Source organism: Dasypus novemcinctus, chromosome 8 (assembly GCF_030445035.2).
Source record: "Dasypus novemcinctus isolate mDasNov1 chromosome 8, mDasNov1.1.hap2, whole genome shotgun sequence".
Classification (NCBI taxonomy): domain Eukaryota; kingdom Metazoa; phylum Chordata; class Mammalia; order Cingulata; family Dasypodidae; genus Dasypus; species Dasypus novemcinctus.
In genome coordinates this window covers 41885852-41908452 of record NC_080680.1, presented here as the reverse complement: position 1 = coordinate 41908452, position 22601 = coordinate 41885852, and the positions used below count along the sequence as shown (strand labels likewise).

At 42.0% G+C, this 22601-nt stretch overlaps 1 protein-coding gene across 3 annotated transcripts in view; it reads right to left on the bottom strand.

Moving 5' to 3' along the window:
• Window positions 1–22601, bottom strand: part of DOCK8 (dedicator of cytokinesis 8) — a 246921-nt gene that overhangs the window by 47104 nt on the left and 177216 nt on the right. For all 3 annotated transcript variants that reach the window (XM_058301712.2, XM_058301715.2, XM_058301713.2), the window contains 4 exons: window positions 13746–13895; window positions 11889–12002; window positions 7448–7603; window positions 5371–5510 (listed from right to left, as the gene is read on the bottom strand). In XM_058301712.2, coding sequence (XP_058157695.1) covers window positions 5371–5510; window positions 7448–7603; window positions 11889–12002; window positions 13746–13895 — 560 coding nt within the window. The remainder of the gene's footprint in view (window positions 1–5370; window positions 5511–7447; window positions 7604–11888; window positions 12003–13745; window positions 13896–22601) is intronic.

Below are 22601 nucleotides of genomic sequence, written 5' to 3'. Positions count from 1 at the left end.
TTATTTATTTCTCTCCCCTCCTCCCACTGCCCACCCCAGTTGTCTGCTCTCTGCATCTATTTGCTGTGTGTTCTTCTTTGTCCACTTCTGTTATCTGTGGCAAGGGAATCTGTGTTTCTTTTTGTTGTGTCATCTTGTTGTGTCAGCTCTCTGTGTGTGCGGCGCAGGCTGAACTGGGCAGGCTGAACTTTCTTTTGCGCTGGGTGGCTCTCCTTACGGGGCGCACTCCTTGTGCGTGGGGCTCCCCTATGTGGGGGACACCCCTGCGTGGCACGGCACTCCTTGCGCGCATCAGCACTGTGCGTGGGCCAGCTCCACACAGGTCAAGGAGGCCCGGGATTTGAACCGTGGACCTCCCATGTGGTAGAGGGATGCCCTAAACACTGGGCCAAGTCTGCTTCCCCTACTTTGCCTTTTAAATATAATGTTAGCTCTAATCTATATTTTATTCCTCCATTCTGTGGACCCTGGGATAGTGATGTCCACTCCACCTCTAGATCAAGAGGGGGCTTAGATTCCACATAGATGATGGATGCAATCCCTTTGCTTGCAGTTGTAGGCACTCTTGATTCCCTGGTGTGGTGTTTGACCATCTTCACCTCCCTGTGGGTTTTTCTTAGATGCCCTTTATTATTTGTGGGAAGTTTCCTTCTATTCCTATAGGGTTTGTTGAGTGTTTTTTATGATGTTAGAATATTTCTAAAATTTTTTTTGCATTTATTGAGATGATTGTGTAGTTTTTTTTCCCTTTAGTCCATTGATGTGGTGTATTACATTGATTGATTTTCAAATGTTAAACCAACCTTGCATTCCTGTGATAAATCCTACTTGGTCATGGTGTTTAATCTTTTTATATGTTGCTGAATTCCATTTGCTAGTATTTTGTTGATGATTTTTGCATCTGCATTCATAAGAGATATTGGTCTGTAGTTTTCTTTTCTTGTGATGTCTTTGTCTGGCTTTGACATCAGGGTAATACTGCCTCATAAAATGAGTTGGGAACTTTTTGGAAGAGTTTCTGAAGGACTGGAATTAATTATTCTTTATAAACATTTGGTAGAATTTACCATCGAAGCAATTGGTCCCAGGCGTTTATTTGTGAGAGGTTTTTTTTGTTTTTGTTTTTTCAAAATCTCAATCTCTACTTGTTATAGGTCTATTAAGATTTTCCATATCTTCTTGATTCAGTTTTAGTGTTTTAAGAATTTTTCCATTTCATTTAGCTTATCTAATAGGTTGGCATACATTTATTTTATATCCTTATAATCCTTTTTTATTCTGTAAGGTTGGTATTGGTGTGCCTTCTTTCATTCCTAATTTTAGAATTTGAGTCTTCTTTCTTTTTCTTTTAGTCAGTCTAGCTAAAGGTTTGTTAATTTTGTTGATCTTTTCAAAGAACCATCTTTGGTTTTGTTGATTTTGTCTATTTTTCTATTCTCTGTTTAAGTTATCTTCAATGCTAATCTTTATTATTGCCTTCCTTCTACTAGCTTTAGGTTTAGTTTGCTCTTCTTTTCCTAGTTCACTGTATACTCTTTTGACGTTAAAAAAAAGTATACATATTTACTTATTCAAGAACAGTACATTAAAATAAAAAAAATTAATTAAAATTAAAAAGTAAAAAAAATTAGGCTGCTTCAAAAGAAATGAGTTCTCATATTGTCCACCAAAAGCCATGTACAGGAATATTCATAGCAATATTCTCCATAATAGCCCTAAATTGGAAGTAACCCTCATGGTCCATTCACAGTCGAAAAACTGTGCTATAGTCATATAAAGCAACACTACATAGAGTTGGAAGAGAAAAAATGAACTTCTGACACATGCAGCCACAATGAAGGATCTTACAGGCATAACATTCAGCCTAAGAAAACAAACCTCAAAAATAGCTGTATCGGGAAACGGACTTTGGCCCAGTGGTTAGGGCGTCCGTCTACCACATGGGAGGTCCGCGGTTCAAGCCCCGGGCCTCCTTGACCCGTGTGGAGCTGCCCATGCGCAGTGCTGATGCGCGCAAGGAGTGCCGTGCCACGCAGGGGTGTCCCCCGCGTGGGGGAGCCCCACGCGCAAGGAGTGCGCCCGTGAGGAAAAGCCGCCCAGCGTGAAAAGAGAGAGCAGCCTGCCCAGGAATGGTGCTGCCCACACTTCCCGAGCCGCTGACGACAACAGAAGCGGACAAAGAAACAAGACGCAGCAAATAAACACCAAGAACAGACAACCAGGGGAGGGGGGGAATTAAATAAATAAATAAATCTTTAAAAAAAAAAAATAGCTGTATCAGTCTCTGGTGATTGAGGTCAGAATAATCTTGGTGGACTACGGCTGGTGGGGGCCACAGGGAGGACTCTGGGGTGCTAAAATAAGTCTATATCTTTATTTGGTTGGTGGTTACCCAAGTGTATTCATAGGTAAAAATTAAGTGCACTTTACACTTAAGATTTTGATACTTTACTGTATGTAAATTATACTTCGATAAAAAGTGAATATAATAAAATACAGTGGGAAGAGGACATGGCTCAACTGATAGAGCATCCACCTACCATATGGAGGGTCCAGGGTTCGATCCCCAGGGCCTCCTGGCCCGTGTGGTAAACTGGCCCATGCGCAGTGCTGCCGCATGCAGTGCCATGCCACGCAGGGGTGCCCCTGCGTAGGGGTGCCCTACGCACAAGAAGTGCGCCCCGCAAGGAGAGCAGCCCTGTGTGAAAAAAAGTGCAGCCTGCCCAGGTGTGGCACTGCACACATGGAGAGCTGACACAGCAAGATGATGCAACAAAAAGAGATGCAATTTCCCAGTGCTGCTGGATAATGCAAGTGGACGCAGAAGAACACACAGTGAATGGACACAGAGAGCAGATAGGGGTGATGGGGAAGGGGAGAGAAATAAATAAAATAAATCTTAAAAAAAGATAAAATAAAGCATCTAGTAGAGTATCTGGCATCCAGCTATAGATACTGCATTAGCATTTTTCTTCAAGTAAAAGAAGGCTGCATCAGAATCCACAGTTTTATAGAAAATATTAACCAAATTTTTCAGTGGCCCATATTGTTACACTGTGACTAAAATAAGAGAATTGAAAATTGAATAGTTGTTCTTGACCTGGCTGCCATTTACCTCTGACAGTGAGTTGTGTTTTGAATAAGGCCATGCGATGTGCTAGCTTCACACAAGGATGCTTGACAATTTCCACATGCTTGAAAAATACTGTGAATTACTGATGTGTGGACATTGGTGAACACTCCCATGGATGAGAAGTTCCGGGGACACCCAGGGGAAACTGGTGCTGTGGCTCCTGAAGGGGGTTCAGGCATGGGGGGGTGTACCGCTGGCCCCTGGCACCATGGATGGGCAGGTATTAGTGAGTTCATTGTCTTGGCAATAAAAGGAAGTGCTGATCAAGAGGAAGAGTTATTGGAGGAGGAGATTTTTCTGAGATTTTCGCCCACATGGTAAATTTGTGACAGAGTTTCTAATGACTTTCCAGGACAGTAACTGACAACCCAGCAATCAGGGATTATTGTGTTGCCAAAGGAGTGACACTTAATTAGTTACCCTCTGGGGGGTAGAGAGGTAATAAGTGTATACGTGTGTGTGTGTGTGTTTGAAGAATGTATCTACATGATAAGACATAATTCCATGATGACCTCTGTAAGTATTCCATCCTATTGCTAGTAATACAACAGCATCAATTTTACAAGGAATCAAAACATGTCAAGATGTCAGGGCTTTTTCCCTAGACATCTGACTAGAAAGAAAATGGAAAATAGAAACTACTACTAATAGGAATACTAAAAATTACTTTCAGAAATCACTTAAAGCAATGCTATAAAAAGACAAGAAAATTGTGTGTGTGTGTGTGTAGGCCGTTTTTTGTGCTCAAGCCTTCCTTTCAGCATCTTATGAGCACATGTGTTAGGGCACTCTATTTTGCTGTTTTTGTTAGTTACAGGGCAGAAAACTCTAATGAGAAAATCAGGAAGAGTTCAGTTAGGGTTGAGAGAAGAAGACGGAAATGAGGCTTTAGAAAATGAAGCTCTCTAAGTATATACCCAGGACCTTAATTCCTAGAAGAATGTAAAATTCAGAGCCAAGAATATGAGATTTCCTATGCTGACCTCCTGGGAGATATATTCATTTAGGCCATATCAGTGTGGGAAAGCACTTGGAATACATTTATTAGCACAACTACACAAATTGAGATGTGCACCCACAAACGTTTCATGCAGATGTCCTGTTTCCTTTGCTAGATCACAAGCACTTTGAGAGAACTTCAGAACTTCCCAATTAGGTAAGAGTCCATAATATACTACAATGCCGCCATTAACTGACGAGCATGCTTTATTCCAAAAACTTCTTTAGTGGAGGCAGAAAGAATGTAGGTGTCATAGGATGGGTTCCCCAGGCAGAAGACAAGTGGTAGGGGAGAGTGGGCCCTAGGGAGGGACTCCAGAGACCATGGCGCTAGACTTGGTTCTGCTAGCTAATGTAGGAGTTTCTTCAATTCTTTGAGCCTCATCTGAAAATCAAATGGGTTCTACTTAAGTCACTTTCGGATCCTAATGGTCTTTGCATCTGAGTTCCTGGGTCAAGAGCTCTATCGTGGCAGGGAATTTTGTCTGTTTTATGCACTGAGATATCTCCAATGTATTCCAGGACTCAGCTGTGTCTATCCCATGGCAGATGCTCAGTAACTGTTGAATGGGATGGATAATATTTTGGGAGGCATTGTCTTCTTCCACCCAATCAGCAGGGGTGTGGTTTCCTGTCCTTTGGGCTCATGGAGCATAAGGAAATAAGGAAAAAAGGGATGGTCTACCTCCCTCTCTGTCCACCGACTACAAGGCTAGATACTGCTGAGTCCCAGGAGATGTGCCACATGCTCCCGGGTGACTGGATTTCAACGACTTGGATGGTGGCTTTTCCAAGCCTGGGAAAGCCTGCCTGCAAGAAGACTAATTCAGACACAGGGCAGCTGCCTTCTCGTCAGCTGCCACTTCCTTCATCAGCATTGAGTCAAGTGGCATTTACTCCTGCCTCTCTGTGCTGTCAAGTTTGATAAAGATGGTTTTGTTCCTAGGGAGCTGACTAATCAGAACATCACCAGAAAACCTGCTACAGTAAAAATATTCAAATCTCACTCAATAAGTAAGTGACTGAAAAAAGCTGTTTTGTGCTTCCTCCCCCTCCTCAGTGCCTTTCTACATTCCTATTATCCTATATCAAAACTTGGGTATTTCTAGTCTTTGGAACTGGCAAATGACAGTTTTTGTTGTTTTTATTTTGCCAAGCATGAGAGGTTGGACAGCAAATTTATTAAGGAGCATCTTTTTAATTTGCTCCATAATCCATTTTAAATGTCAGAAACATACCCTTCCCCTTCAGCATCCAGGGCAGCAGCCAGTTCAGTAAAGAGAAGCCCAGTCAGAAAGTGCTGCTGTCGGTACTCAGAGGTCAGGTCAAACATGCTGGCGATCTTGTGGTCCTGGAAACTGGAGCAGGAGCTCGAATTCTACAGTAACACAAGGAAAGTTTTATGAATAGGGAGAAATGTGATTATAATAACAATAGCTAGTATTTTTTGAGCACCTACTATAGGCCAGGCTTTGGAAGCACTTCACAAACATTACCTTACAGCTATAACCCAGTGAGGCAGGTAATAGTATCCCCCTGTTATGGATGAGGAAGCCAAGTCTTAGAGTAGTCACTTGCCTTTCCCATACCCATAGATAAGGACTGCCCACTGGGAAAGATGAAATTATAGGTCAGTAAAAAAATGAACACTCCCTTCCCCACTCCAAATCAAAAGTTGTAGATTAAAATCCTCAATTAGAATCTGGACTGGGAGATGGAAATTGCATCCTCTTCTGTGGCTGAGAACAGCCAATTCCTCTATAACAAATTAACCCCTTTATTTATGGCCCCTATTAACTCAGCTACAGTTAGGAATATGGCTTAAGCACATTGTCATAATTTTGTTAGCCTGGAACTAGAAGTGGGGTCAGGCAGGGAAATGTCAGATGCACCGGTCCTAGGCAGTTATCCGGGGGCACACTTCACATTCCGGTAGGAGAATCTAAAGTGTCTCTGGAAATCCTTCACTGTTTGGTGAGGCTGGGCTTGGCCCATGCAGTTAGTAACTTCCCAGGGTGGAGAGTGGCAGGATGGAGGAAAGGATCTAGGGTCCTTAGGAGTTAACCTGCTTGGTAGGATGCTGTAGAAAGGTTACACATTAGGAAGAGCTGCTTGGAAGTCAGATCACGAATTGTATACTTTATTAATATGTATCAAAAAAATTGATTTGTAAAAAAAAAATGGCTACCTAGATATTACAATGTCTGGACCATGTCTTCTGGTATAGGTGACTAGGGTTTTTTTTAGGATTATTAAAACAAGACTTTGCCTTTGTGCCAGTAAGAATATTGAGAAATTTGGTATGGAATACTGGATTATTGAACTATTCTCTATAATTAGATTGTGATCATAAAACAGTAATTTCCTAAAGTTGTTCTAGAGGACATATTGAGATAACCTATTGGTAAAAAAAAATCATAGTCAAATCACTTTGAGATTCTCTGATTACCATATACCTCTCATTCCTTCCTCTATCCCTTGGGTATTTATGATTTATATCAACAAGTTAAAGACTCTTAGATGATCCACTTTCATGTGGAGTTTCCAAAACATTTGACTATGCAGTCCTGTATTTGCATAATGTCTCTTAACATCATGTAGAACTTGGGATCCATGGACCCTAATTTGGGAAAAAATAATGCTCTATAAAAAGGATTGGCCACTTCCTCAAAGCCTTGTGTCTAAATATTTACATAAACATTTGGTAGAAATATACTCTCTATAGAAGAGAACTTTTGATTAGCTTATAATAAGGTCCTTTTATAGTTCAGGAAGTAAATTATCTGGAATATGATCCAAAATGGACATATCTTATGCTGAATTCCATTCTATTTCAGAGTCAGCAGAAATTCTAGGATAGCTCAAAGATCCAATATCCATGTCAAAAACTACTGCTAAATCAGTGTGCAGTCAATACAAAAGAAGCTGAAATTTCATAAATTTTATGGTGTTGGAGTCTCAGAAAAAGAAGTGGGCAAAGGATACTATAAAATTAATGTGGAGTGATAACTGATATCAGGTTAAGGAAAATATGTCTTTTCTATGAATTTCTGAATTTTCATAAATGCTTAAGGATTCCTTGCTCTGCTTGGCCCCAGCAGGGACCCATGAGCTTTGGGAGAAACCTGTTTTTAACTTTTAATTTTCGTTAAGATGGTGCAACTTCAAGGTAGCAATCTTGTCCACATCTAGATCAACAAACCTGGTTTGAATAGCTTGGTTTTTCTTCTAATTGATAAGACCAACCTTTATAGGAAATAAATGAGCTAAGCTAAGCTAATTAAATGAAATTGCTTGAGTTATTCTTTCTGTTACCTGGGATGATATGGAGGGAGAGGGAGATGCTGGAGAGGTGTCAGCATTCATAAAGAAGAGGTTCAGATTGAGGTAATGTTCATGGCTGCAGAGAATTCTCAGGAACTCTAGCCTCATAGAAATGAGTGTTGGAAGGTTATTGAGCTTGGCTGACAGCTGGGAAGAAAAATGAGAAGAAGAAAGATTCATTTGAAAGAGACCAAAAGCAGTCATATGATACATGTTACACTGCAGTTTAATTTTATATTTAGCTAATGAATATTATTTTAGCATTAACCATGTAGCCTCACTCTTATAATTCATAGCATCTAGCTCTGTATCATTCTTATTAATGAAAACTTTTAGTCACAAAGCAAATTTGTGTTTTTCCACTCCCTAGCAAGTTCCTATTTTTCGTTCCCTAACAAGCTCCTGTTTTTCTTCTCTCTTATCTAAAATCTAATAAAACATACACAGGACAGAGAAACCTGAGACCAAGGTTACTCTGAGAAGTGGAATTAAAATGAGCAAAAACAGCAGCTATGAGCTCACCCCTGATGCCCACTTTACGAACCCTAGTTCCCAGGTGAACTCAGCCAATGACATCCGTAGCCCCACCTCCCTTTGTCTAAAAATAATAAAAACCCTATCTTTCTTTGTTCAGGGAGACAGATTTGAGATTTTTCCTCTGCTGACCTCCACCAGCTTAATAAACTCTTTCCCAAATCGATATAAAGGCAGTGGCCACCAGAGGTTCTGAGGGGAGGGAGAGGGAAGAATTGGTGTAATATGGGGGCATTTTTGGGACACTGGAATTGTCCTGCATGATGCTGCAATGATGGATACAGGCCATTATATATCTTAACTTATAAAATTGTGCGGAATAGAGTGTAAACTATAATGTAAATTGTAGTCCACAGTTAGTAGCAAAGCTTCAATATGTGTTCATCAAGTATAACAAATGTTCCACACTAATGGAAGATGTTGTTAATGTGGGAAAGTGTGGGAGGGGGAGGAGGTGGGGTATATGGAAATCCCCTAAATTTTTTATGTTACATTTATGTAATCTAAAGTGCCTTAAAAAAAAAAAACCCTAATAAATAATAATAATAATAAACTCCCTTGTGTAATCAAAACTTGGTGTGGATTCCAATTCTCTGTGCCAGGTAGACATACCCAGGGAACTTATGTGGATCCCCTTCACATTTATTGTAAGGTGAACGCAGATGAGGCTGACAGACACATTCTCCCCAGATGAAGGCAGTCAATTTAATAAAAATGAAGGAGACAGTGCCACAGAAGCAAATTGCACTATAGGGAGGCCCAATAAGTTTGTTCCATTACTGTTCATTTAATGATTCAAGATTAACAGCTGTCCTAAATGAGGATTCCTACCCACCCCCATCCTCACCAAATCTGCAATACCAGGGCAAACTTGTGCTGAAAAGAAACTTAAAGCATGTCTTCAATGCAACATAATATAACTAACTGTCCCCAAAGCCTTCTATGTCTGAGAAACTAAATGAAAGGAGTCACCTCAAATGGGGTCACAGAGAACTAATGAAATATGACTGCATGACTTTAATGCCACAACAGTTCTTTTGCAGTTTCTAATTAAAGGCTGTACTGGGAAGTCAACCAGTTCCCCAGATGAAGGCATCAAAAGAGTCAAAGAGCTTAGGAAAGCATGTAGTTCCTACAAAAAACCAAAGTGTTTTCCCCAAAGTGGGAGAAGAGGAAATGGAAGGAAAAGAAAGAGGAAGATGGAAGGGTTTCCAGGAAAAATCTTCCCTAAAAAAATATCCATGAAACAAACAATGAAAAGCAGACAAAGGCGACGGTCTGGAACTTCCCTTGCTTCCTTCAAGTAAGTGGAACAATTGAGGGACCCAGATTCTCAAGGCTGTAACTCAGAAGCAGCTCTTCTGAAGACAAAAGTAGGAAACGGAGGGACCTGTGGACCTTGAACCTCTTAGCATATCATCATAAACACCTTCCCAACCAGCACAGGAGCACAGAGCAACTCATCCTTGCAAATGAACATGCTCTCTTCATTCACTTTAAGGGTAATTTTATAAACTATATAATTTAAATGAGTACATATTTTCAGCCATTGTAAAAGAGGCCATTTTATTGTGGGGCATTTTGCCTATAGAACCTGTAGATACTTAAAACAAATGAATGCCATTATGTGTGACTTAAAAAATAAAACATTAGGTCCTCTGTATAATGTGTAACTGTAGAAGAACAGTTGAAAAAAAAAAAAAAGAACACAAACTCCATAACATTCTCAATGTGCATTCCTGGCTGACTTGGGCTAGTGGGGTCCCCAGCAAATTGATCTGATCAGAACTCAGTCAAAGCCCATCACTTAGGGTCACGCATAAGGAATTGTTGGATTAAGCTGTCGATCATGACTTTCAAGAACAAGATATTTGTGCTTGAAAGAAGGCACACGGTTGGTATCTTTTGTGAGTCCCTCGAGACATGACCAAATTTAGAAATTCAAAAATAATTTCAATGATGTTTAGAAAAGTGGAGGAAGTGACAGTTTGGAAATACCCTCCCCAAAGGTCAGAAACCATTGCAGCAGCCTCAGTGGCTCTATCCAAGTGGTGGAGGCTAACTTAGCAGGGGCTGATGTGGCACACTGTAAACAACATAGAGTTACTGAAAAAGGAGATTTGTCTATTGTTAGTGACTATTAATAAAAGATGGATGCTATACCCATTACCATGTAGTCTTTAAATGGCAGAAAAATGACAATGTTAGAATCAGGTTTATGCAAAATAATAAAATCAGGGACTCTGGAGGAATTCAACATGCCTAAGGTAGGACATTCATCCTATACTTAGGAAATTCAATTCACTGGGGTCAGTGAACAGTTTAAGACTGAATGCCGCTAATTATGCTAAGCAATATCCTTGGATATCACCTGCAGGCATAGAGTATAGAATCTGAATGTTAAAGCCAGAATTAATCTAATTCAGCCTTGTTATCTTGCAGGTGAGGTAGCTAATGCCTCAGAGGTTGAGGCTCCCTAAATCACAGAGGTGTTAATAGCATCGTTGGAATTAGAACACAGGTTTCCAGATTCCTGATCTAGGGTTGGAAGGGGGAGAAAAAGAGAGTATGTAGTGATAAGAAAAGGAAAGGCACTCCAGCCCATCAAGGTAGCCAAATGAGAAGCTTCAGGGTTCCACAACCAGCCTCCCATCTCCCCTCCCCCCCACTGGCTTTGAACAACCAGTAAGAACTGGCAGAAACATTTCTCGAAGCTCCAGAAACAGTGTCAAAGCTCCAGAAAACAGTTAAACGATTATAGGAACAGGGCAAATACAAAATCAAGAAAAAGTCCATTTAAATGAAGTAAGATTTCATGGCACCCTGGCTGGCTTATCTCTCAAGCCCTCACCAGGTCAGCATGGAGCCAGCCTGTGTTCCCAGTATGGATCCCTAGTCCCAGACCCAGATGGAGCAGAATAACCCTTACGCATATACTAGGAGCATGTATGTCTGCCCCAGTCTATCTGGTGGGGGCCTGAGGGATTGAACTAGGACACTTGTCTCAGGCTTGCTATCCCAGAATTTCCAGTGCATGTAGAAGGCAGCTCACAGAGCTCTCTTACAGAAGACTGTAGGAGAGCAGTCAAACCATGGTTGCCTAGGGCAAAGGATTGCTGTCTGTTGGACATACAGTACAGTGATTGGGACCATGAGGAAACTTTTCCCCAGGGAAGAAGGGACATTCATGATTCCCCTGTGGCCTCAAGACATGGCCAAGACAAGCCGTGGGGTTCCTATGCTGTGAAAGGTGTTTTCTTTTCTTTTCTTTCTTTTTCTTTTTTTCTTTTTTTGGGTTATCTCCTGGCTTTCAAAAAAAGATCAGTCATAACACAAGCTGAATACAAGCTTAAAGAACAGATGTCCAGGTTTCAACCAAAGATTACAAAACATACAAAGAAAGAGGAAGCACTGGCCCAAACAAAGGTAAAGTTTAAAAATTTAGAAAGCATCAATTAGGAGGACTAAGTCTGGGAGATACCAGACAAAAGACTTGAAAAAAAATGGTCCTCCTAAACATTACCAACAGGGCTAAAGGAAAACATGGACAAAGAACTCAAAGAATCAGGAAAACAATAGATAAAGAGAATATCAATAAAGAAATGGAAATTTTGAAAAGGAACCAAAGAGAACCATAGTAAGGGAAATTAAAAATTCCCCAAAGGGGTTCACTAGCAGATTAGAGTTGGCAGAAGAAAGAATCAGGGAACTTGAAGATAAGACAATAGAAATAATCCAGTCTGAGGGGCGGAAAGAGGAAAGAAATAAAGAGCATAGGAACTTGTGAGACACCATCAGGTGTACCATAATACACATAGCATTCCCTGGCAATGAGTATCACACCCAATGAGAAGGAACCAGGACTAAATGGCTGTCTCTGAGTGAGGCTAACACTCACCTGATTGCAATAATGTTTGATGAGGTTAAATACAAAGCCACGATCCATGAGTGAGAGAAGGTCATACAAGAAGAAAGCAAGGCTGATGTTGATTTTCTCTGCCTGTTCATTTTCCTTTAAAATAGACAGACATCCAAATCATTTTGTAGTAAGTCCCAGTGGGAGAGGAGAGAGAGGCAGGTCCTGGTATTTCAGGCACTATGTTTCTGGGTGACACTGGACAAAGAAGGTAACCTTTTTAACAATCAGTTTTCCCCTGTGAAAATTGTAGCAAATATAGTTTAGCCCTTGACTGGTGCCATGAGTGTTGGGCTGAAACAAATAAATCTTTAATTACTGTTAATATTTAGATGCATTTCCTTCTAGTCTTTTTTTTCTCTTCATGCATATTTATATGTATATAATCTGTCTCCTGTATATACAGTGTTGGAGTCTTAATTTTTTCATTCAACATTATATTATAAACATTTTCCTATATTATTAAAATTTCTTCCAAGCAAGTTTTTATTGACTGCCTAATATTTTGCCAAGTCTCAATTACGATTTATTAATTCTGTTATCTATTGTTTTTGCAAAACTAACATTAAATGCATTTGTTGTCTTTGATTAAATTGACTCTCACTTTATTTATAAGGACTAATGCAGAAAATTCATTCCGGATAAAAGTGTTTTTACCCTAAGGAATTTCTCCCCCTATCTTTTTTTTTCTCTTCCAATTAGGCAGCATTTCCGGTTTAATAAAGTTGGAATTGTACATGGTAGAGTGAACTTTTGCATGCATTCAGGCCAGGGAGATTTTTAGAATTACTTCTCAGTGTTTATATTTATGAAGGATTTTATAGCACTTCAGAGCCACTGTGGATTCGTTTTTTCATGTTTATGTCCTTTATTATCAGAATGATAAATCAATTTCTTCTGACAATACAAAAAAAAAGATTTGAAAATATTTTTACTTGCTATGTTGGGCAGTTCGCAAATTCAGGCCAAGATGACCAGCCACTGGAAGGATGGAGACCTCATAAAGAGGCTTCTATAGTGTCACCGAGAGGCAGTTGTCATGCTCTCTCAGTGCCTTCCTTATGGGCCACTTCTCCTGGGTAGTTTACAGAACTGTCTGGACATTCAGGGCTTGGCAAAGCCAGTTTTGGCTTTACTGTCAGCTATGTGACTTTTGGAAAATTTCTCTCAACTCCACTCTGCTGCATGTTTCTACCTGCAAAAATAGAGATAGTGTTGCTTCTCTTAACAAAATTTGCCATGAGAAATAACCTAATGGAAATCTTCCCCTAAACACTTGGTACTATATAAATTCTTAATAATGATAAAGGAGTTAATAATAAACACTGAGGCTTAAAATTTTATAGTTACCTTTCAAGAACTTGTTTAGTGTCACTTAATATCCACCTTTTGGTTTCAAAATAATTTTAAACTTACAGAAAAAGTGCAAGAAGAGTACAAAGAACACTTGTATGTCATTTAACCAGATTCATCAGTATTTAACATCTTGTTTCATTTTATCATTCTCTCTATATAGATAGATTTTTTTTTCTGGACCATTTGAGAGTAGGTTGCAAATGTCTTGCCCATTGACCCCATAATTCTTCAGACTATATTTCCTAAGAAAAAGAATATTCTCTTTCATGTCTGCATTGACACGATATTTTAACCTATAAGGCTTTATTGCAATTCCTTTATAACAATTCCCTCCCCACCCCATCCCCATGATCCAGTCCAGTAGAACATACAGCATTTAGTTATGTATATGTTTAAAAATGATGCTTATCTTTCTCTGAATATGAAAGTAACAGATGCTCAAGATAAATAACTTAGAAAGTCAACAGTAAAATGCACAGTTACCTTCTGAGGTTTTACTAAAAGGGCTGCAATCTCTGAGGTGACCACATTAACAATAGTAGTTATGTCATCTTGGAAACGGTCGGAAAAACGCGTCCTCCGAATACTGTCCCGTTTGTCCATATTGTGCACATACTGTGCCATGCTTTTCACCTGCAGAAGGAGATGGGGGGCAATGTCAGCATGGGAATTGGTGACCTGCTGGTACAACATGGAAAAAGAAAGAGACGTGAAGAAAAGCTCGTTAACAATGGACTTTCTAACACTTGATCTGCATTGATGGTTGCCCAAGCAGGCTTTAAACTAAAAAATGCTCCTGACACACCAATGGTCACCATGGTGGCAGGAGGTGGGAAGGGTGTCCTCTTCTTGACCCCAAGCCAAGGGACTCCCTCCTTGTCACCAGCAAAGCCAGGGAGCTTAATTCTTTAGCTACCCCTTCTCCCTCCTGTTTACATCTGCAAGGCAGAACTAGCCTGGCCTCCCATCACCACTCTACCATAGCACTTTACACAGGGCGTGCAGAAAGATCTGTTTATGATACTGCTGCTGCTGTGAAATGAAGTCCTTTTTGTCTTTGAAACTACGTTAAGGAGAAGAGGGGACATATATTCATCCTATCTTGCGTTGCAAGTTGAAACACTTCTCTAGTTAGGGATATTTTCTGCTTCCACAAGTTTTAGCTATATTGGGTTGAGAAGGATTTTGTTGGCTAGCTGGAGACTTAGCCACTATTTAGAACAGTGCTTCCAGGGAGAATTATGTTGTAAATTCAATAAAGCTAACTTTTAGTGAGATTCAGAGAAAAATCTGAGTGTCAATTGATGACTGCCTGTATTATAACTATTACCATATCAGCCCAATGCCTACCACACAGTTTTAAATGAAAAAAAAAAACCCAACATGCAAACTTTGGGGATTTCTCCCTGGAGCCAGGGATTTGTGGGTCAATACAACCAACTTTGACATAGCACGAGGTTGAGTCTTGTCCTTGTTAGATGTTGCTTAGAGTTATTAGAAACAATCTGATGAAAAATGACCGGGAGTTGCTTGTGATTGGGGGTCTACCCTCTGCAGTCATTTGACATAAATATGTTCAGACTGGTCCTAGAGTCATGGCAAAAAGAAATGGCTCTAGAAGTTTGCCTGAATGTGAATCTCTAGGTCAGGCCTGGAAGAGAGGGGACAAAAACAATTGTGTGGGAAAACTGACTTCCACTCCCATGCTATGTGGGAGAACTTTAATGCAATAGCAGCCAATTTCTGTTTTTTTGAATCCAAGACCGGCAATATATCATGAGCAATAAGACTAACAAAAAGCAAGAAAAAAAGAACACACACACACAAATACAAACAAAAACAACAAAGAGGAGGTAAATTCAGCAGAGAAAAACAGAAAAACAAACTCTATGTATTTCATATTTTAGGATAGAGTCATGACCAGCTTAGAGAAAACCTGAGAACTTAAAATCATGAGGCCCAGTTTACAAACCACCATTTCTCTTCGCTACAGAGTCCTGCTTGGTTCAGGACACACGGACATATCTGTAATCCACAGAGCTACACACACTTGACAGGAAGACCTGAATGTGGGGTGGGAACTGGATTCCATTTTTTCTTACAAAAGTGTCTTTCTCACTATACTTCTAACAAAGGCCCTAAAGGACAAGATCTCTTTGTTTTGGGATACCCCAGTTTGGATTCTCTGCTGGCTAATCTACCCCATCCCCAGGTTTTTAGGACGCTCTTCAGTATTTGGATCCTGCCTGTGGAGCTTGGCCATCCTACAACCAAATAAATAATTCTCACAATACCGGACTTCTAAACAGTGGCCTCTTTTCAGACTTTTAGCAATTTGCCAGCTACTGTGTCCTCTGAGTCTCCAGAGAAGAACACCCAGGAAAAAAATTGGTGAATGCTTGGCCTATTATTTGTGGAGAGAGGAGATGAGGCAGGAAAATATTTTCCCCCATATTGTCCTTGCGGTCCATTCAAAGTAGGGCACTTCTGAAGTGACACTTCCTATTCTCCCGTAAGCAAACGAAGTCACCCATTTACCTCTGAGTCCCTGAAGTGTGGCTCTGCAGTTTCTAGAACAACAAGGATTTATTCATTAGCAAGTATGAGATGTGTCCAAGGATTGTGTTAGACAGCTCTAATGCCAAAGTGTCTGCTCATTAGCGCTTAGGCATTAACACAACTAAAGAGTTTAAAACTCCCAGGCTGTTGGCTAGGCCCAAGGAAGTGATTGTTTCTTTGTCTTCAAGTTTCTTGAGGGGAAAAAAAAAGCTGTTTTGGTTTTTAAATAACTTTCTGGGGCATCCTTAAAAAGCAGATACATAAACAATGTATGGAGGGCTGGGGGCTTGAGATTAGTTTTCTTGCAAGGTTCTGGCTCTGGGCTTCTATTGTCCATCTGCCTCCATTTCTTGCCTTTCTCCGCCCAGCTCTGAACCCTGGGAAGCAGACTGCTGTGGACTACATGGCTCAGGCGCCTTTGTCCTCTGGCTTCGGGTTGGAGAGGCACCAGGATGCAGTGGATGTGCCACAATGATGGAAGAGTTTGTTGATGTGGGAGGGGTGGCATGGGTGGAGTGGGGGTTATATAGGGACCTCATTTTTTTTAATGTAATATTTAAAAGAAAAAAAAGGAAAAAAAGGAAAAAAAAAAGCACCAGGACTGGTTCAATGGGCTGAAGAATAGAGAAACCCAGGTATTAACCGCCCCCCTTCCTCTGCCCCTCATCCCTACCTCAGTGTGGTTCTGGCAGAAACAATGTTTCTATAAAACTCCAGCTCTGGCTCCAGCTTTCTATAGGCCCCAGTTATACTGCTCTCTACCCTTGCTTCCCTAGAGTTGGGATAAAGGCTTCTGTTGCTAATGTAGCCCTTACTGGCTCCTGTAACTTTGCCTGCACCTGGGCAGTCTCTAACTGCTTTTCATTTAACCCTTTGGAGTAAAGCCAACTGTAGGGTATATCCTGCACTGGTGCATGTTGATACCTGGCTGATCTGCATGTTTACTGACCCTTCCCCGTGCTTGGTTAGCAGGACCTCTCTTTCCAACCGCTTCATCCGTTACCATAAGAGACTCCCTCAGGAAGCAGATTTGGCTCAACAGATAGAGAACCTGCCCACCACGTGGAAGTCCAGAATTCAAACCCAGGGCCTCCTGACCCATGTGATGAGCTGGCCCACATTCAGTGTTGATGCACACAAGGAGTGCCAGGCCACGCAGGGGTATCCCCCACATAGGGGAACCCCATGCACTGGAGTGCACCCCGTAAGGAGAGCCACCCCGCACAGAAAGTGCAGCCTGCCCAGGAGTGGTGCCACACACACACACAGAGCTTGATGCAGCAAGATGACACAACAAAGAGAGACACAGATTCCTGGTGCTGCTGACAAGAATAAAAGTGGACACAGAAGAACACACAGTGAATGGACATGGAGAGCAGACAATTGGGTGGGGGGAGAGAAATTTAAAAAAAAAAGAGAGAGAGAGACTCCCTGGATGGTAAGAGGGGCCATCAGTTTTAGCCTCATGTTTCTCTCCTGGGACCACCAAGTCTGAGTAAGTAAATGTATAAGACCTAAAATAATTTTCCCCTTTTCCATCCTTCTTAACTCCCTGCAGTTTGGGGCAGTGAAGTGATACTCATGAAGCACTACAGCAGACCTAGAGATGCTTCCTTATGGCCACAGCATGGCCTTTATCCCCCATCTAGAAACTGTAGATAATAAAAACTCCTGTGGGAGGGTGGTGTGAAAAGTAAACAAGATAATGCCTGAATGTGTTAAGAGTGCCTAATACATACAAAGTATGTATCAATACATTTTTTTTTAAGACTTATTGATTTATTTCTCTCCCCTTCTTTCTTCCCCTCCCCCTCCCCGCCCCAGTTGTCTGTTCTCTGTGTCTATTTGCTGCGTCTTCTTTGTCCGCTTCTGTTGTTGTCAGTAGCATGGGAATCTGTGTTTCTTTTTGCTGCCTCATCTTGTTGTGTCAGCTCTCCGTGTGTGTGGCACCATTCCTGGGCAGGCTGCACTTCCTTTTGCACTGGGCGGCTCTCCTTATGGGGCGCACTCCTTGGGCGTGGGGCTCCCCTACATGGGCGACACCCATGTGGCAGGGCACTCCTTGTGCGCATCAGCACTGGGCATGGGCCACCTCCATACGGGTCAAGGAGGCCTGGGGTTTGAACCGCGGACCTCCCATGTGGTAGATGGACGCCCTAACCACTGGGCCAAGTCCGCTCCCCATCAGTACATTTTAGATGTTATAATTTTTCCTTTCTCAGGAATACCAGCTGTCACTGGAACAGAGTCATTGTAACATCTGCAGAGAACACCAACTTGCCTACAAGAGGGAGCTCTGAGATGCCATGTGGAGCAACTTAGACTTAGCAACGCCCAGTTCATTCTGATTGGGAATGGAATACTTGTAGCACTGAATTAAAGCTGACTTGTGATTACAAAGTTATTGGATGTTGTTGATAGGGTGAGCTAGGGAGGTGTTTCTAACTTTGAGCTTCCAAGCAGCAGCAAAGTGGTGGTGCACAAGAGCCTAGATTTGGGAGAGAATTGAGGTTCTGCCTTGCGCTGAGAAAGCTGAACAAATCCCTCCTTGGCCTTGGTTTTCTGTGTGTGCAATGGGGATAACTACTCCTGACTTACAGGGTTTTACTCAGGTTACAAGGACATGCTACGATGGGGTTCCTAGAACCCCCACATAGCACAGGTTTATGGTCACCCTTCTTGAGGTGGGCTTCCCCAGCCTAACAAGAATAGTGATTATAGGATGTAATTATTAAATAAAGTCTAAGAATGATGGGGGGGAAGTGTGTGCATGTAAGGCAGGCTAGTTAATGAATAGTCGAATCTGGGACCTGGCAAAAAACCATGGCTGTGAAACATGTGGCCATGGAATCCCACCTGGAAATCCTCTGAGAGAAAGACCCCCTTCCCCACCATCAGAAAGCAGCTGGAAGAACCTGTGAGAATTTTCTTGATCATCCAGGATCAAGGAAAGGGGCCGGTAATCTCAAAGGGCCTTATCATTGGCCCCCACCCCCTGGAAATTGACAGGTGGGATAATCAATCAAAACAGCATACAACTGGGACCCCTCCCCTGAACATTAGCAAGTGGAAGGAATATTTAATGGTTTAAAAAGCAAGCACAGTAGTGAAATCAGCCCTTTCCCCCTACTCTGCCTGGACCAACCTGCAAATATACCTGGGACCCATAATCTTATTTTCTCCCATTTCTCTTCTCTTTTCTCATTTCCTTAATAAACTACTGGCATAACTAAACTGGCATGTTCTTAACTTCACTTATGTAACATAGCCGAGAAGCTAGAGGAAATCTGGCAACATATATGACAAGCAGCAGCCAGGAGAAGTAGGTCATCTTTCTCAATCGCAGTGAGGACTGGTGAGTGAGTCTAACTATGGATTACAGCCTGTTTAATGCCCTCTTTGTACCCATTTTAAACGGGTTCCCCTATGGGCCCCCACAGGACATAATCCCAAGCCCAACGTGGCGGCTGGGGCGTGGGATCCCCTTGCATCTGCGCTGCACATCCAGGCTTGTTGGACCTGACCCCAGCTGGAAGGGCGGGGGGACACAGGACGAGGCAGAGGGGGCCCATGGCCAAACTCTGGGCACAGCGGAGCAGCTTTTTTCAGCCTGGATGGGGCATGTCTACCCTAAAGCCCTGGCTTTTTTAGCAGCCCAGGCCCAGCTCTTGCAGCTGGCTGCCACCAGCTTCTCCCACTGCTCCTACCCCTGGCAGCAGCAGCGATGAAGGAAAGCTCTGGGGGCTTGCACAAGCCCCCTCCGGTCCACACCTGGGCCGCTTCCTACCGACCACGCCAGGCCCCCTGGTCTGGGGTGGGGTGGGAGAGCAACGGTGGGCAGGGCCAAGCTGGGTGCTGTGGGGGGCCTGTGTTCCCTTTCCCAGGGGGGTCATGGACCTGGGGCTATGTTCATAATTCAACTCAACTCCACATTTAAGCTATCTACTACCAAATTTCTCATTTCAAGTCTATTAAAATGCTTTAGAAGGTTGTAGAAACTGAAAATGCATGCTAGGGAAGTTTTGGTTCCACCCTTGGTATGGGAAGGTTATTGCCTCAGGGCCCAGAAGCCCATGAGTTGAAACAATTGATCTCTAACGGGCTTTTTAAAAAATAAAAAAAAAAGATTTATTTCTCCCCCCCCTCCCACCACTGTCTGCTCGCTGTCAACTCGCTGTGTGTTTTTCTGTGCCTGCTTGCACCCTCAGTGGCACGGGAAACTGCTTCTCTTTTTTGTTAAGTCATCTTGCTGCATCAGCTCTCCGTGTGTGCGGCGCCAGTCCTGGGTGGGCTGCGCTTTATTTTCACGCTCGGCGGCTCTCCTTGCAGGGTACAATTCTTGCGTGTGGGTCACTCCATACAGGGGTGCCCCTGCGTGGCGCTGCACTCCTTGCGTGGCAGCTCTGTGCATGGTCCAGCTCACCACATGGGTCAGGAGGGCCTGGGGATCAAACCCTGGACCCTCCCATATGGTAGGCAGATGCTCAATCAGCTGAGCCACGTCCGCTTCCCTCTAATTGGCTTTTAATATCTGGTTCAGCTGTGAAACTCCCAGGTAGGGCTATAAAGTAAGTCTGCTTCTTAAGACCTCTGTAAGAATAGGTAGAAAAAAGATGGTTTCAAGCCCCTTTTCCCAGGATTGATTACAGAGTACATGATTATGTATTCTGGGGGCTTCAGTTGGGGGGTGGTGGTAACTGCTCCCAATATCGCCCACAAACCTGGCTTGGGGGCTTTGGTCTAAATTCCAGGTTCCGGCATCTCCCAAGACCTAGTTCAGCTCAGAACGCTGAGCCCAGAACAGCGGCTCCAACTGTCTTCCAAAATTTCTGCAGCCCTCAAGCAGTTGGAGTCTATTTTGGGGGCTTTGGTTTAGAGGGGTGAAAGTTTTAGTCAGACTTGGACTCTGAAACGCCAGGTCAGCAGACTAATAAAATTGTTCTAGTTGCTTGGTTAATGAAAGTGCTTCTTCATCCTTCCTAGAATAACAGGCATGGTCTCTAGCCTACCAGCAGACTCCCCACAGGGGTGTCTTCTCAGGGATTGGGAAAATCTGCCTACTGCTGGTCTACGTGGCCAAGTATAGCGGCCTTAAATTCCAGTTAAACTTGTGCAAGAAAAAGAGGACAGGCAGATGTGAGGGCCAGAAACCACATGGTCAAGTCTCCTTATAAGAGATGAGGAAATGCACCTCGAACTTCCATTAACTCCCTTTTAGAAACAGCCTTTCGAGTTTTAAACTCAGTTGTGCCTAATAAGGGGAGTGAGAGGGGAGCAAGATCCAGGTTGTTTACTAAACCTCTACTGTAAGATAAGGGACCTCCTCCTATGCCATCAATTAAGACTAAAAAATTCCTGGAAAATGCTAAGGGTATAAGAGTCTCTCCTCTATTTTAATCTGCGCTTAACTTTTAAATGTGTGTTTATCTTTGTCAGTCTGCTTGTGTCTAGGAAATCAAACCTGGGGTTTGCTTGTTACAAATTGGATAATGGTGAAAGATACTCCAAAAAATTAGTCGTTAAATGTCAATATTGTCTTGCAATTGGATTTAATGTATAAATCACAAGTGGAATTAGTTCAACTGCTAGAAAAGCAGAAGAATGTAGCAAAGTTTTTACTAATAAAATTCTTGTGACTTAGTTAATAAAAGTACCCAATTTGCTTTAAAGTAAAAACTCACTAGAAACTAAGAGTTAAGATCATTATATAGATGCCTTTGTATTAAAACAGCAGAAGGATAACGTCTGAAATTTCTATAACTGAGTGGATTTAGCCTAGACTTCAGCTATTGTCATGGTAATCTTCAACTAATTTGCCTTTGATTATGGTTACTTCAGGTCTAGCCTCACCCCTTGCCTTTGCTTATGGCTAATTCATGGCAACTTCTGCCCCCATGGCTCAGGGGAAAGCAAACTTGAGACATCCCTGTCTCCTATCCTTCCCCTGGTATTAGTGACCCTGCTTTCTCTTGAGACTACAGGTGTTTACTGCCTGGTTAAATTCTAGACCCTCGAGGTTGGATGTCCACTCTTCAGTCCGGTAGCTGAGGTCTGGAAGTAGGGACCTCCCACCTCAAATACTGGGATGCCTAAAAGCAGCAATTCATGAGAGAAACCAGTTTCTCTGGGTCTTCAGTGACCTCATCTGAGTAGATAATGAAATTAGTATTTTTCATCTAAGGCCTGCCAATGTCAAAATAGGAAATAAGCAAAGTCCTGAAGTAAAGGAAAATGTTAGAAAGCATGGAGAGCTTTCTGGTTACAAGTCAATAATTAAAGAACAAAATTCTTGTGCAAAACTGCAGTCACAAAGCAAATTAGAGTAATTAAAAATAGACTGCACAGTAATCTTTTAAATGTTATCTTACAGTTAAACTTATTTTGTAAGAATATGAAAATTTAACAGTGAGTTGTGTGTTTCAGTATCTATTTGTGTCTGCCTATTTGCTCAGTGTATACCTTCATATATCAGGATGGTAATATCAAATTAACAAATGAAAATTCTTAAAAAGATCTCTAGTCAAATTATAAAATCAAATATGCAGTTATACATGTGAATAAATATTCCTGGAGCCCAAATTAAGCTGAGCAGGATGGAAAGGTCATATTGAAAACTGGATATAGAAACTATTAGGAAAGGGCTCCTTTCCTGGGCTTTTTGACCTGCCAACTCCCAGTCCTTCTCCTTGCAATAGCTGTGGGGAGGGGCAAGGTGTGACAGATTAAAACTCTATTTTCTAGCCTGGGGAATTAAAAGTCATAGTTTATCTTGTAATTCCC